Source organism: Falco peregrinus, chromosome 3 (genome assembly GCF_023634155.1).
Source record: "Falco peregrinus isolate bFalPer1 chromosome 3, bFalPer1.pri, whole genome shotgun sequence".
Lineage (NCBI taxonomy): Eukaryota > Metazoa > Chordata > Aves > Falconiformes > Falconidae > Falco > Falco peregrinus.
Window position 1 is genome coordinate 106,876,221 of NC_073723.1, and position 13,048 is coordinate 106,889,268.

The 13,048-nt window shown below is 50.7% G+C and overlaps 2 protein-coding genes across 3 annotated transcripts; one reads left to right on the forward strand and one right to left on the reverse strand.

Annotated features, from left to right (window-relative positions):
• The first annotated feature begins 2,723 nt into the window (after positions 1 to 2,723).
• On the forward strand, positions 2,724 to 9,923 carry LRRC47 (leucine rich repeat containing 47). Its single transcript, XM_055799547.1, has 7 exons — positions 2,724 to 3,372; positions 3,452 to 3,898; positions 4,658 to 4,774; positions 6,027 to 6,142; positions 7,027 to 7,129; positions 7,558 to 7,647; positions 8,545 to 9,923. The coding sequence occupies exons 1-7, from the start codon at positions 2,740 to 2,742 to the stop codon at positions 8,782 to 8,784; spliced, it is 1,746 nt and encodes a 581-aa protein (XP_055655522.1). The 5' UTR covers positions 2,724 to 2,739; the 3' UTR covers positions 8,785 to 9,923.
• A 150-nt stretch (positions 9,924 to 10,073) lies between these two features.
• Positions 10,074 to 12,857, reverse strand: CCDC27 (coiled-coil domain containing 27). 2 transcript variants are annotated; one of them, XM_013299588.3, is made up of 6 exons: positions 12,632 to 12,857; positions 11,959 to 12,089; positions 11,743 to 11,817; positions 11,248 to 11,460; positions 10,546 to 10,650; positions 10,074 to 10,431 (listed from the first exon to the last, which is right to left on the reverse strand). In XM_013299588.3, the coding sequence occupies exons 1-6, from the start codon at positions 12,798 to 12,800 to the stop codon at positions 10,360 to 10,362; spliced, it is 765 nt and encodes a 254-aa protein (XP_013155042.2). In that variant the 5' UTR covers positions 12,801 to 12,857; the 3' UTR covers positions 10,074 to 10,359. The 2 variants fall into 2 exon arrangements, with proteins under 2 accessions (XP_013155042.2, XP_055655527.1); XM_055799552.1 differs by having other exon boundaries at positions 10,074 to 10,650.
• Positions 12,858 to 13,048: the final 191 nt, after the last annotated feature.

Consider the following 13,048-nt stretch of genomic DNA (forward strand, 5'->3'; position numbering starts at 1 on the left):
GGGCCTCTGAAAAGCTTAATTAAATTTAGATCTTTTTTCCTGTTTTAGTGTACTGTGTCTCAGCTTGCTTCTAAATCCAGCTCTAATACAGAGTTTCTCTGTTAGATCTTGATTAAAATAAGCATCTGTAGACTACAGCATGTGACCATTTAATAGTTTCAATATTAATACAGAGCGTGCAAAGCTTTTGTACCCAAAGCAACAATCTTAATGTTTCTACTTGCAGCACTTGGGATAGAATTAATTGGTCCTAAATCTGTGTCCACCACAGGTATGAGACTGAGTGATTGTGCTAATACAAGTAGAAGTTTTGAGGGTTGGGTTTTTTGGCTACCACGGAGTGCATTTGTGGTGCTGTTTTGTATATACACCACTGGTTTTGTAATACGCGGTTTTTATAGTTTGTGTGCAGCCTGCCTACAAGCTTGTGAATTTTGCAGGCAGATCAGTGTGCTTGTATTTTGAAAGTCTTTATAGAAACTGTTTCTTTAACCCTTCCTAATATATATATATCAACAAATATGCATATGTTAGGAATATACATACTATTAATAAATATGTATGTATGTTTATTGCTACTATAGTAATTCCTGTAACATGAAACTCAAATCACGTTATTTAGTGACACAGATTCCTATTTGAGAACCTGATATGCAAGCAAAATAATCATTGATTTTGCTCAGAGATTAGCATGCGCAATGGACTGTGGGCTCATCAGCTGCTGCCCAGAGTATTTTTTTCCTTTTGGACATAGAACTGTGAGCTTTCCATTGTGCAACTTTAATGAAAACCAAACAAACCACCCATGTGCAAAGGTCCTCCGTGTATTTTGTGTGGGCCAGTGTAGTATGTATATTGAACTGGTAAATGCAGCTCTCCATTGCTCCTCAACCAATGGCTTTCAAACCCAGTCAAGCCAGGTGTAATTAAAATAACCAATTACATCCTGCACGTAGCAGGATACGTGCTTTCTATTTTACATTATGGGACAAGCTTTTTAGACATGTTTTTTAAAAGAAAAATAAAAATTAACACATGATTTAAAAAACAAAACCACCAAGCCAAAACAAACAAAAATCCCCCAAACATTGTTAATTACAGCGAGGGGTCGTATTTCCTGGTGCTGACTGATCTGAGTAGCAGAAGAGCTGGGGGCTATGCGAGACACTTACAGTCCTTCTCTTTGCAGGCGTTTTCCCATGGGTAGCACTGGTTTCCCACGCTGGTGCCCGAGGATGCTCTCCTGCTGCCCCATGCCTGGGCTGCCCGTCTCCCCCATAGTCACTGGGGCCAGAGTGGGCTCCGGAGCTGCTTTTCTCATTGCTCCATCGCAGCGCGGGGCAGTTCCGCCTTAGGGACCCACGCACTGGCTCTCCGCAGCTTTTTCACTGCAAGACGTTGTCCTGTAGGAGATTCCTGCCTCTTCCCTCTCCTCACCACACACCTCGCTTCCCGAAGGAGCAGGAATTGTGTGCAAGAGAAGTGCATGGCCAGAGCCTTTTGTCAAAAAGGACCTTTCCTTTAAAAGGAAAATGCATAGGCTTCAGCACAGCACGTTGCCTCTTAAGGGCTTTGCAAGTTTTTTTCACATCCAGAACAGCTCTTAAGCCAATGTTTTAAATAAATAGTTTAAATATTTCAGTATGAAACATTCACTGAGATTGTTGGGTATCTTTGGAGTTTTTAAAAAAAGCACTTCTAAAGTGAGATATAAAGGTAATAATAGCAATTCCAATGGTACAGATGGGAAAGGACTTGAGAAAGTGGAGGGGGTTTTAGGATGTGGGAGGACCTTCTTTGAGCGTAACTACCCCCGCTAATTTGTCAAGGACGATTTCCCAGGGCTGCTCCCTTTCGCTTAACGAACAACCTGTGTTTTCTGCGGCGGCAAAACAAACAGCAGCGTGAAAAGCAGGGGGAGGTTTGCTCCTGTGCCACCAAGTCTCCAGCGAAATATTCCGGAGCCAAAACGCCGCACGGCCGCGGGGCTGGCTCACGGCAGGAGATCCCCGAAGCGTTGGGCTGGGAACTTCCATCGGCAGCGACGGGAGATGGTTAACGAAGCCCAGCCCGCGGGCCCCGCCCCGGGGGCTCTTCTCCAGCCGGATCCCTCGCTCCCCGCCGTGCCGGGCTGTCAGCCCCGCTGTCTCCATCCCCGCCGCCTGCCGGGAGGGCCGGTGGGGCTGCTCGGGTTGCGGCTGACGCGGTTCCGACGCCCCGGGTGAGCTGGGGAGGTGCGTGACCCCGCAGCGGTCAGCGCTGCCAGGGGACCGGCGGCCGCTGTGGAACGCGGCGTTATTCTCCTTGCGCTGCTCCGCGAGCGAGGCCGGGCGGTACCGCGGGGGCTCCGGGCTCTTTGCGCAGCGGCCGGGGGGGGGAGGGCGGGGGGCCTGGGCGGGCCGGGCGCAGTCCCGGGGGCGGGGCGGGGGCGGTGGGGCCGGGGCGGGGCGGGCCGGGCGCAGTCCCGGGGGCGGGGCGGGGGCGGTGGGGCCGGGGCGGGGCGGGCCGGGCGCAGTCCCGGGGGCGGGGCGGGTGCGGCGGGGCGGGGGCGGCGGGGCCGGGGCGGGGCGGGCCGGGCGCAGTCCCGGGGGCGGGGCGGGGGCGGCGGGGCCGGGGCGGGGCGGGCCGGGCGCAGTCCCGGGGGCGGGGCGGGGGCGGCGGGGCCGGGGCGGGCCGGGCGCAGTCCCGGGGGCGGGGCGGTCCTTCCCGCCGTGTAGGGGGCGGGCGCAGCGCGGCGCCATGGCGGCGGCTTGGCCGGAGCTGGAGGCGGCGGCGCGGGAGCGGCGGCGGGAGCTGGCGCTGGCGGGCGCGGCGGTGGCCGAGCGGGTGGCGGCGGGCGGCGGGCGGCTGCCGGCGGAGCTGCTGGCGCTGCCGCTGCTGCAGGCGCTGGAGCTGAGCGGGTGCGCGGCGCTGCGGGAGCTGGGCCCGGGGCTGGCCGCCGCCCTGCCCGCCCTGCACACGCTGGTGCTGCGCGGCAACGCGCTGGGCCCCGCCGGGCTGGGCGCGGGGCTGGGCGGGCCGCTGCCGGCCCTCCGCCTGCTCGACCTCTCGGGCAACGGGCTGGAGGCGCTGCCCGCCGCGTTGGGCGGCGCGGGGGGAGCCCCGGCGGGCGCCCCGGCCTTCCCGCAGCTGCGCAGCCTCAACCTGAGCGGCAACCGGCTGCGGGAGCTGGGCCCGGGGCTGGCCTGTGCCGCGCCGCAGCTGCAGGCGCTGCTGCTGGCCGGGAACCGCCTGCGGGTGCTGCCCGGCGCGCTGCTGCCCGCGGCCGGCGCCGTCCCGGGCGGGCCCTTCCCGCTTCTCAGCCGCCTGGAGGCGGCCGACAACGAGCTGGCGGAGCTGGGCGCCGACATCGCGGCCCTGCCGGCCCTCAAGGTGGGAGCGGGCCCGCCGCCCCCCGCCCGCCCCCCGCCGCCGCCGCCCCGCTGACCGCCCCGTCCGTGTTCCCTTCCAGAGCCTGGATGTGGCCAACAACCAGCTGAGGGAGCTGCCCGCCGCGCTGGCCGACTGCCCCCGCCTGAAGGAGGCCAACTTCAGGGGCAACCCGCTGAGGGACAAGCGGCTGGAGAAGATGGTCAACGGCTGCCAGACCAAGGCCATCCTGGAGTACCTGCGGGCCGGGGGCCGCGGGAAGGGCAAGGCCGAGAGCGCCAGGGAGGAGGCCAGGAAGAAGAAGAGGGAGAAGCACCAGAAGAAGGACGGCGGGGACGGGGAGCAGGACGAGCCGGAGGAGGTAGCCAAGTTGCTGGTGAAGGTCCTGCACGTCTCTGACAACCCGGCGCCCTTGGTGGTCAAGGCGAGCTCGGGCATCAAAGACGTTCGGCCCTTCATCGTGTGCTGCGTGCTGAAGGGAGTGAACTTAAAGCCAGGAAACGCTCTGAAGAGGTTCCTGTCTGTGCAGGTAACTGCTGCGGTCTTGTGTTACGTGTTCGCGACGAGAACGGTGCTGGCAGAGTTGGAAATAGACCGTTCTAGGCTCCTTCCAGCGGATGAGTTTCTGAAATTTGGGCGGGCTCTTCCCCTGGCTGGTGGGGAGGGTCCCCACGGCTGGTGGTGCGGAGCTGGGCCCCAGCGTGCCGTCTGGCCGGTCCTGAAAAAGCAACGCTGGTTTTCCTGAAGAACCTGATAGGAGCTGGGATGTTACTGTGAGAGGGCGGCAAACACATGCACGTTTGCGTTGCCTCTGTAACGACAGCTTGTCAGTGCTGCAGAACCTGTTGACAGCTAATACTAAACCCACGCTGCGTTAGAAGTGCCCTGGTTTGGCTCCGGTTCCTTGCCCTCTGCTAAAACACCCGCCCGGCCTTCCAGTGGAGGTCCCCGAGCCACGGGCTCGCCGCTGGCGTGCGGGTCCATTAGATGGCAGGCGTTACCTGCTTTCTGATCCCAAGGCTCTTGTGTTTGTGATTTTCTGATTCAAAACTGTTTTATCTCCCAGTCAAGAAATACGTCATGTGTTATGCTTCGCTGTCTTTGCGTTTGGGTTGTAATTCAGACAGATTTGTTTCGCAGGTGAAGAGGAGGTCTCCATTTGGTGCAAAAGGGTTACTCAACTGGCTGGTAAAGCTACAAACGGGAAATACAGCATAATCTGAACCCGAGGAGGAAGATACCATGTTGATGTTTCTGATGTATTTTGATGGCATTCTTCATGTTTTAGACTAAACTGCACGAAGACATCTGTGAAAAGAGGACAGCAGCCACGATTGCCACCCATGACTTGCAGTTGATCAAAGGTCCTCTGATATATGACGTTCAGCCTCCTGATAAACTGAAGGTAGGGCCATGGCATTGGTGGGCCTTTCTGCTTTTTTCCTTTTGTTTTCTGGAGCTGTACAGAACAGAAAGAATTTTTTTCTTACCCATAGATCCTAGAAAACTAATTCCAAGAACGTTAATTTAGAAGCTGTACTCGTTTTCTTGTTATCCTGCTGTAACAAAGCCTGCTTGAACAAGCCTCACAGAGCTACCTAGTATTACTCCAGCACCAGTTCAGAGTGCGTCTGCCCGAGAACTGAAGAGTAATCAGGGAAAGCAGATGCAGACTTTTTTTTTTTTTCCCCCCTCTAAAAGCATTCTGATCTCATTTAACATGTGCCTCTGCTTAGGGTGACTGAGGTATTGGTGTTTCAGTGTTGATCTTTTCTCCTGTGTTGCGGTGTCACCACCTCGGTGTTCCCCGGAGGTCCGTATGTGTTAGGATGTGCCTGGAGTGTCACAGAGCAAAGCGGGTGCCCCTTTGTATGAGCACGTCTCGGGTGGCAGCAGCCTTCGAGGTAACCTAATCAAAATGCATTCAGGTTCTGTTGGTTTACCCGGTCTTGAGTTGTCTCTGTTGCTGCTTTCAAAGAGGGAGGGACGCCCACCCATCCCATCCCCCCCCCCAATCTCGCTGTGCATTTTTGTGATGAGCTCTTAGATGGTACCTGTCACTTCAATCCAGAATATAAAAACAATACTTAAAATTCATTATCCTTATTTATGTAGGCCTGTTTCGCTGTGTCGGTTAGTACACTGCCTCCAGAACTGATCTCGCTGAAGGACCGAACAGTTGGAATACTCTGACCCTTTGGGGCTGACCCGATGTTTTTGTTGCATTCTGCTCTCTAGACATGTTGTGTTTGTAACTGCTCTGTGCACGTGGCCTGATCCTCAGGAACAAATTCTTCCTTTTCCTGATGGCTTACAGACCCTTTCCTTCATGGCTTCTGTTAGGAGACAGCAGGTTTTCACATTATTCAGTAAGTAATGATAGTAAAGGAACTGGCTAAGGAAACAGTCCACGCCTAGTTTAGTACCCATGAATGAGCCTGTTCTTCACATGGATGTTGTAGCTCACACAAAGGTTTAAACTCTATGTGGTCATACTGGTCTCTGTGAATAGAAAGTGTTTTTCTGTGCTGAAAGAAGCATTAGGAATGACAGCATACAGCAGTATGGTTTTAATTATTGACTCGCTTACAGGAGAGTTTTAATAATCTTGGTGTTCGAGTCGCTCTGAAATTGAAATGTTTTCTTGTATGGTGTAGATAATGCCCCTGGGTCGAAAGGAGATCAAGGCAAAGGATCTTCTCCGTCAGCTGCAGTTAGAAGCTGAGGAGCAGAGGAAACAGAAGAAGCGTCAGAATGTTTCTGGACTGCACAAGTCAGTATACTCATCTTTTATGTTTTTATTCATGTGAATTTTGATAACTCATATGCCTTTGGAAAAACAGCACTGAAGAAAATGTGCTCAAATGTATCATGAAGCATGTTCTATAATGGTGGTGGGCTGACAAACCCAGCACGAGCTTCCAGGAGTTAGGATGAGAAACACTGAGCTGAACTTAACGGATAAAGAGTGACCTGGAGTGAAACAAGGGTGATGAGTGTCTTATATCTAGCTGCATCAAGAGTAAATTCTTGTCATACGAATTATTCTTAGATGTGACAGATAATATTTAGAACAAGTAGAAGGGGAACGAAGAGGAATGAAGTGTATGTTGTGTACATGCAGTAAACAAAGCAAATCAGAGATGCAGTAGATCTGCATGTAGTAACAGATGAACTAGGAAGCGGGGTGCAGCGCCGCCCTGTTCCATTTACTGCTCGTGCAGAGATCCTTGCCCATATCCATCTCTCGTACAGCTTGGAGAAATCTGCCAAGTACGTGATGGGAGAACTGTGTATTGGTGGGTAAGAGGGAAAATAAGGCTGTCTGGAAGAACCAGGCAGCGGACTCTGGTACTCCTGTTTGAGCACTGGATCTCTGAGAGCACTAGGAGCATGTCTATCTGTTTTGACAGAGTGGAGATTGAAATGCGAGTTACTTCGTGGTTCTAGCCCATCACTTCCTGCAGCCGGTGGCTTTCTTCAGCCTTACTGCCGTGATACAGTTTTACTGAATTTTGTTGCTCTTGACTTCTGGTTTTGCTGCATGGTAGATGAGGAGCACACTCTTTCGGTTTTGTCGCTATTTTCTGCTGTTGTGTCCAGCTGCTGTTTAAGTTGCCCACTTTTTGCTTTTTTTTTTTTTTTTTTTCTTGGCAGGTATCTCCAGTTACTGGATGGCAAAGATAACTACCCGTGTCTTGTGGACGCCGAAGGCGTTGTGATTTCTTTCCCTCCAATAACCAACAGTGAGAAAACAAAGGTACTCCTTGTTAGTGGAAGTACGTTAATCAGAATTAAACAGTGTTTCTTTCTGTTGAGAGATACTTACCTCCAGATTCAAAGATAGGCACAGTTCTGTGAAACTTGTGATTGCATGCGAAATACAAATCTTCAAAGCCTGCATCTTGTCTGCTAGACTGTCAGATTGGGATGGATCTTGGAGTGGCATTTTTACCTTTGTAAATCTGTTGAGGTCCAGCGAGCTGTTCCAAAGGCATCAGCCTGCCTCTGCAGATATGGCTTTATTGAAGGGCTGGAATATGTTTTTGATTCATAAAGAAAGGCAGCGCTTTGCCTCTGGTCGAATTGAGTTGGCCTGTCATTCAGTTTGTGTATTGAAATGTTGCCAAGTGACTGTGGGTGAGTAGCTCTGGCTCCTTACTTGCTTTTCCTGTGAAATTCTCACAGATTAGAAAGGACACCCGTGATCTATTCCTGGAGGTGACAAGCGATACCAGTTTGCAGATATGTAAAGATGTTATGGACATGCTAATTCTGGTAAGTAGTTCAGGAAAATAATCCCTCTGTCTTGGTGTGCTTCTTAGCAAAATGTTTAATTGCTCATGTGTATTGAGAAGTTCCCTCCCCCTCAGTTACTCTTTGTTCTTGCTGTATTGCAAAAGGCTTTTATATTATTGTATCCCGACCCTCAAAGCTCACCAGGGTAAATAATGTTGTGTTATCACAACTGGAAACTTATGGTTATACTCTGAACACCTTTGCCCTGTTAGCAATCTTATGGCTTCAGTTGTTGCCAATAAATTCCTTTAGGGAAAATTCTCACCTCAGCCTGCCTGACAGTGAGCTTGCTTGGTCCTGTCATTGTTGCAGAATTACCTTTCAGATACTGTATTAGCAGCAGGACAGTCTCATTAAATCCCATTCCACATATTTTTATTTTCAGTAAAGCTTCCTCACTGAAAAAGATAAAACCTGCCATATGGCAAGTGCAGGATAGCATGCCGTCAGATACTTTGCAAGATACATGTGTCTTTTCCTGTCCGGTTAACATACCCCTTAGAACACCTTGGTGAAGGCTTAACTGGTTTGTGTAGTTGACACAAGGTAGTAACAGAGAGAATTTCAGATGTGCTAAGAGTGGTGATCCCACAGCAGGCTGTCAGTGCTCAGAATTTTGTGCTTTGACAAAGCCTGAGTTATGTGTTAAACATAAAAAATTAAACTGCTGAGAGGAGCAGAACCTCCTGGAGAGCACACCAGTGATCACATCAAAAGCCCTTTTGGTTTCCTAAAGGATTCTAACCCACTGAAGAATGTTTTCATGGAGAAGTTCCCCCAGAGGCTGGCAAGATCCACACCTTGGAAGCAACTTGGAGTTGCTGTGAGGCCTCAGCCGCAGAATTAATCTTCTTTTCTGTATTTTGCTTTTAACAGAAAATTGCAGAACTGAACAGATTTACCTTGGAAAATAAGGAAGACTCTGGCTCGGATAACGAATCTGATCCTCTTTGTGGACCAGTGAATTTGAACCCCAGCCAAAATGTACAGCCGATGAATTTTCCGTTGGTAGTGGAGCAGGTTCGAGTGGTGGACACAGATGGGAACTTGAAAGTACTTTATCCTTCAAAAACTGACCTAACCACAGTTTCTTCTCTTCTGACTGTAACACGTTAGCAGCTATCAAAGCTCAGAAAATTATTCCATTTTCTTCTTCTATTTTTTTTTCCCCATATTCAACAATGCAAGTTGTGCGCAGTGAGTTGGTTTGGTTATTTTAAAGAAAAGATGCAGTACATCCTGCCTGGATATGTAAAAACTTGAAAGTTTGATCAAGCTACAGCAAGACGTATTGCATTCTTTTAGCCTTAATAGAAAGTCATCGGTATTCTGAGTAAGTAGGGAGAACAGCATCTTCAAATGTGAACTTAAAAGGCAGAGAAGGTATTGGAAGTCAGAAGGAATTAACTTGTAGAGAAAATCATGACAATGTCCTAGTGGTTATGAGTATAGTCATATTTTCCTGCAAGGTCACTATTGCTTCCTGGTACGTTTCAGCTGAGTTACGATTTTGGCAGCTAAACAGAGAAATCCAGTAGGTGACAGCAGTGAAACGAAGACAGCTTGCAAAACTACTTTGCTGACATCTTACTCTGCATAATTTTATCTTTATATCTGGAGTAATTGTGAGAATTCAGTTGCTGTGAGAACTTGAGGATTAAAGTGATGGGGTTTGTGTTCGGAGATAAACACGACTTCCATTTTTAAGTGGAGCCAGTTGAGTTGGCTGTAGGGGTTTTTATGTCCAGTGCATTTTCATGCCATCATCCATCCTAGTGGAAATACCAGTTGTAGTGACTTTGTTGTGTACATTTTGTGTTACCGTTGATCGAGAACTGAATTTATTCTTGCTCATGAAGTGCAGCTCCATTCAGAGGGCTAATGCAGCCTTACGTTGACGCTACTAAAGCTCCAGGTCTCCCCAGAATACAAGCACACTTGCCCAGAAAGACCCTCCTGGAGGGTCTTTCACACTCCCTTTCTGTCACACTCCCTCATGAATAGCGTTGGGGACACCTTCCAAAAGACAACTAGTTTGAGCACTTCTAATTTTGGTGATCTGTGGGTGACTTTTACATCCAGGCTACTACCTGTATGAATACAGGTAAGCTGTAAGCCAGGGTGACCTACAGATGGACTTTTTTTCTGTTAAAAGTGATACAGAGCTCTGACTGAACTTCTAGCTACTGTGTCAAATACATCCATGTGTTGGGACTTGCATATTGAATGGAAAAATAAAACGGTTCTTGCAGTCATCTGTCACTGTCACTTGTTTTGGCTCGGTGAAATTTCCAGCCATGTAACTATACAAACTTGCCAAAGCAGCTACTATATACTGCAAAAATGGTGACGTAATGCTTTCTAGCTGCTTGGAGCCAAGCAGTCCTTAGTACTGCTTCAAGCTTCCCTGTGAACTTGAATGTTTCTACGTACCAATGATTTACAGTGAATTGTGCTCTAAGTCAGTTTAAACAATTAAAGAATTAGATATTCCAGTGGAACTTTATTTCAGTAAAAGGGTTTTAATTTGTTAGTAAGTCACCATCTCAAAGCCAAGGAGCAGGGGCCTGAAGTTGGTGATGTATTCTCACCAGGCTGTTGGGGCTGCCTCTCAGGTGTTACAAGGCGCTACGTTGCAGGACTTCTCCTTCCCTTAGCGCTGGTAGGCAATGAAGTAGACGTGTTGACGCTTTAGAGTGGTGGGACCTTGATGCCTTCCTGTTTCAGCATCTGATAGAACTCCATCCGTTCATTAATGATTTTCTGAAAATTAGGGGTGTGTAAAGAGGTGGAAATGCATTAGGTGGAAAGCAGTACTGCAGAGTGTTCTCTTACCTCATCAGTCCCTTGCCAGCTGCCAGAAGCAGAGCCACATACCTGCATTGCCTCCAGCACCTCCTCATCCGTGAGCTCTGCCTGGGGAGGCTGGATGCCTGCTGTACTGAATGTAGCCTGAATTATTTTGCTTCGGTATCTTTCAGACTTTTGAAAAAAAAAAAAGGAAAGTAGGTATGTTTAGTCTTTATATGCAACTCTTTGGATTTAGGGATTCCACTGTGGGAGAGAGTACTAGTGAGTGACGAAATGGAAAGGCTGTTTATGTGGAATTACAGGTAGTTTGGGTAGGCTTCACTGCAACTGCTGAGATAACGATGGGTGGACGGAGTCCCTTACCCAGGTACTGGGCTCAGTACTTGCTACCAGGCACGTATGCCTGCAGGAACTGGCTTTAGGGTGACACCTGTTAACTCTGAATCTGAAAAGATATGAGAAGTCTGGTGAGGTACCTGTTCTGAACTCTAGTTTCTCAAGGGCTTCTGGTATTTGAGGCCTGTTTGCTTTGTAAGTGACAGAAGAGCTGCATGCCAAAAAGCTGGGAAGCAAATGGACTGAGTTTCCTGCTACTCTGGCCACAAAGGGAAGCTGGGCCCTGAGAGCAAAGGGCTGCAGTGCCCTGGTGCATCTCCCACTGTGCTCCTGCCCAAGAACGTCTCTAAGCTTTCAGATTCTATGCTCGAAACGGTTGAAGTGTCTCCCATGATGGAAGGAGGTGTCTGAAGCGAAGGCAGCTACGCTTACCCTGCTGGTGATGCGCTGCAGTGCCACTTGAGTTTGCAGCAACCTGTGCTGCAGTGTCTCAGCTTCCCTCTGGATCGCCTCTTGGGCCTGTTGCTGCTTGCGAATGTGGTGTTGGTTGGTCAGAAGCTCTGCCTGCAGGTCGCGGACTGTCCCCTGTAACTCACTGATCAGCTTGTTCTGCTTGGCCACTTCGGATTCTTGTTCTGTAACAGCCTGAAGGAATATGTAAATCAAGCCATTACCGTGAGGAAGAAAGTGAGCAGGCTTGGCCGCCTCTTCCCAGTATCAGGTCCAAACGCTTCTTGGATTTCCTGGGCAGAGTCTACAGACTAACAACCTTGCCAGTACTGGTAACTGTTATTACTTGGCATTTTCTCTAAAACTGCTGGATTGAGTAGGAATTTTTTTAATGTGGTGAACTCCCCCAGGCCTAAACCAAGCACAACTAAGCAGCTAATATAAGAATTTGCTATAGCGGCTTTGTACCAAATTTACCTGTAGAAGGCTGCAGTTCTCCTTCTCTATCATCAACATCAGTTCTTCATGTTTCTGTTCGGTCAGGCTGCAAAACTTAAAAAGTATTTTACACCTCAGTTTTGCAGTTCGCAGGTGCACCTCCTGTCTTATGAGACAGGGAACTGCTGCAGACAGCCCGAATTCCCTGCCGCCACTCTCCCCAGGATGATGGGCACCATGTTCCCAGGGCAGTACCTTGGCAGACATGGCTTGGAGCTGATTTTCTTGCTTTCTGAGCTTCTTTTGGAGCGTTTCCTTTTCAGATTGGATTTTCCGAAGCTGGGATTCTTGGATCTCCAGTTGTCTTTGCAGGGAAGAGATGGTACCTGTCAAGTTGGAATACTGCTGTTAAGCAAACAAAATGCCTGTCAAAAGCTTCACGGCTCCTTTTTTCAGGTAAGCATAAGCAGAGCTGCTGTTGTAACCGGCTGAGTATAGGCTGTGTGTGGGGTTAATGCTGCAGCTGCGGTGATGCTGGTTGATAATGCATTTTGTACTATGGTAGGTACAAAGCTAACTTCAGCGTGTGAGGTAGAAGCTACTTTGAGGACCGGTAGAGCTGGTAGCAAGCAAAGGTTTGTTGAAATGCTACCAGGTGCCCCAGAATCAAGCACTCGGGGGTATGTGTGTGTGTGTCTGTCTGTCTGTCTCCCTCCCTGCTGGGTTTTCTCATGCGCTTTGCTTCCAGGGGAAGAGAGAAAGTGGTTTCACGGCAAGTGGCATTTCAGCCTCACTCTTAAGGTACACTCGAAAAGCAAGAGGGTTTGCACCCACGAGAGCTTGACATAGAATTTTTTCGAGGCAACAGGAGCAGAACCACAAGAATAGGAGCTCGGTGGCTGGGTAAGGTGTTCTCTGGACGCGGTACCTGCGGCCACGCTGCACTCATGCTTCGCTTTGCACAGTTCCTGCCACAGCTCTGGGTCGGCTGCCGCCCTCTCGGGGGGCTCGGCAGCCCCCACCTGCCCCTGCGATGGGGCCTGGGCCTGGCGGAGACCCTCACCGGGGGCTGCTGCGGCTGCGCCCCCGCCCTCCATCCCCGCGCCGGGAGGGGAGAGCGACACCCGAGAGGTGGGCTGGGCGCGGGGGGCGCCTTGCGGGGGGCCGGGGGTGCACTGGGGGGGGGGGGGGGGGGGCGGGGGCTGGCCCGGGACGGGGCAGTGGCAGCCGGTAGCGGCGGAGGGCTCGGGGCCGGGGAGCGGAGGCTGGCCCGGGACGGGGCAGTGGCAGCCGGTAGCGGCGGAGGGCTCGGGGCCGGGGAGCGGAGGCCGGGAGCAGCGGAGGG

What these genes read in the sequence shown, in the direction of transcription:
- LRRC47 (XM_055799547.1), top strand. Translation starts at nt 2,740, where the DNA reads ATGGCGGCGGCTTGGCCGGAGCTGGAGGCGGCGGCGCGGGAGCGGCGG. An exon ending in CGGCCCTGCCGGCCCTCAAG is followed by an intron (nt 3,373 to 3,451) that starts GTGGGAGCGGGC and finishes GTTCCCTTCCAG; the next exon opens with AGCCTGGATGTGGCCAACAA. An exon ending in AGCCTCCTGATAAACTGAAG is followed by an intron (nt 4,775 to 6,026) that starts GTAGGGCCATGG and finishes TGTATGGTGTAG; the next exon opens with ATAATGCCCCTGGGTCGAAA.
- CCDC27 (XM_055799552.1), bottom strand. Translation starts at nt 12,800, where the DNA reads ATGGAGGGCGGGGGCGCAGCCGCAGCAGCCCCCGGTGAGGGTCTCCGC. An exon ending in TGAGTGCAGCGTGGCCGCAG is followed by an intron (nt 12,090 to 12,631) that starts GTACCGCGTCCA and finishes CCAACTTGACAG; the next exon opens with GTACCATCTCTTCCCTGCAA. An exon ending in AGAACTGCAGCCTTCTACAG is followed by an intron (nt 11,461 to 11,742) that starts GTAAATTTGGTA and finishes ATATTCCTTCAG; the next exon opens with GCTGTTACAGAACAAGAATC.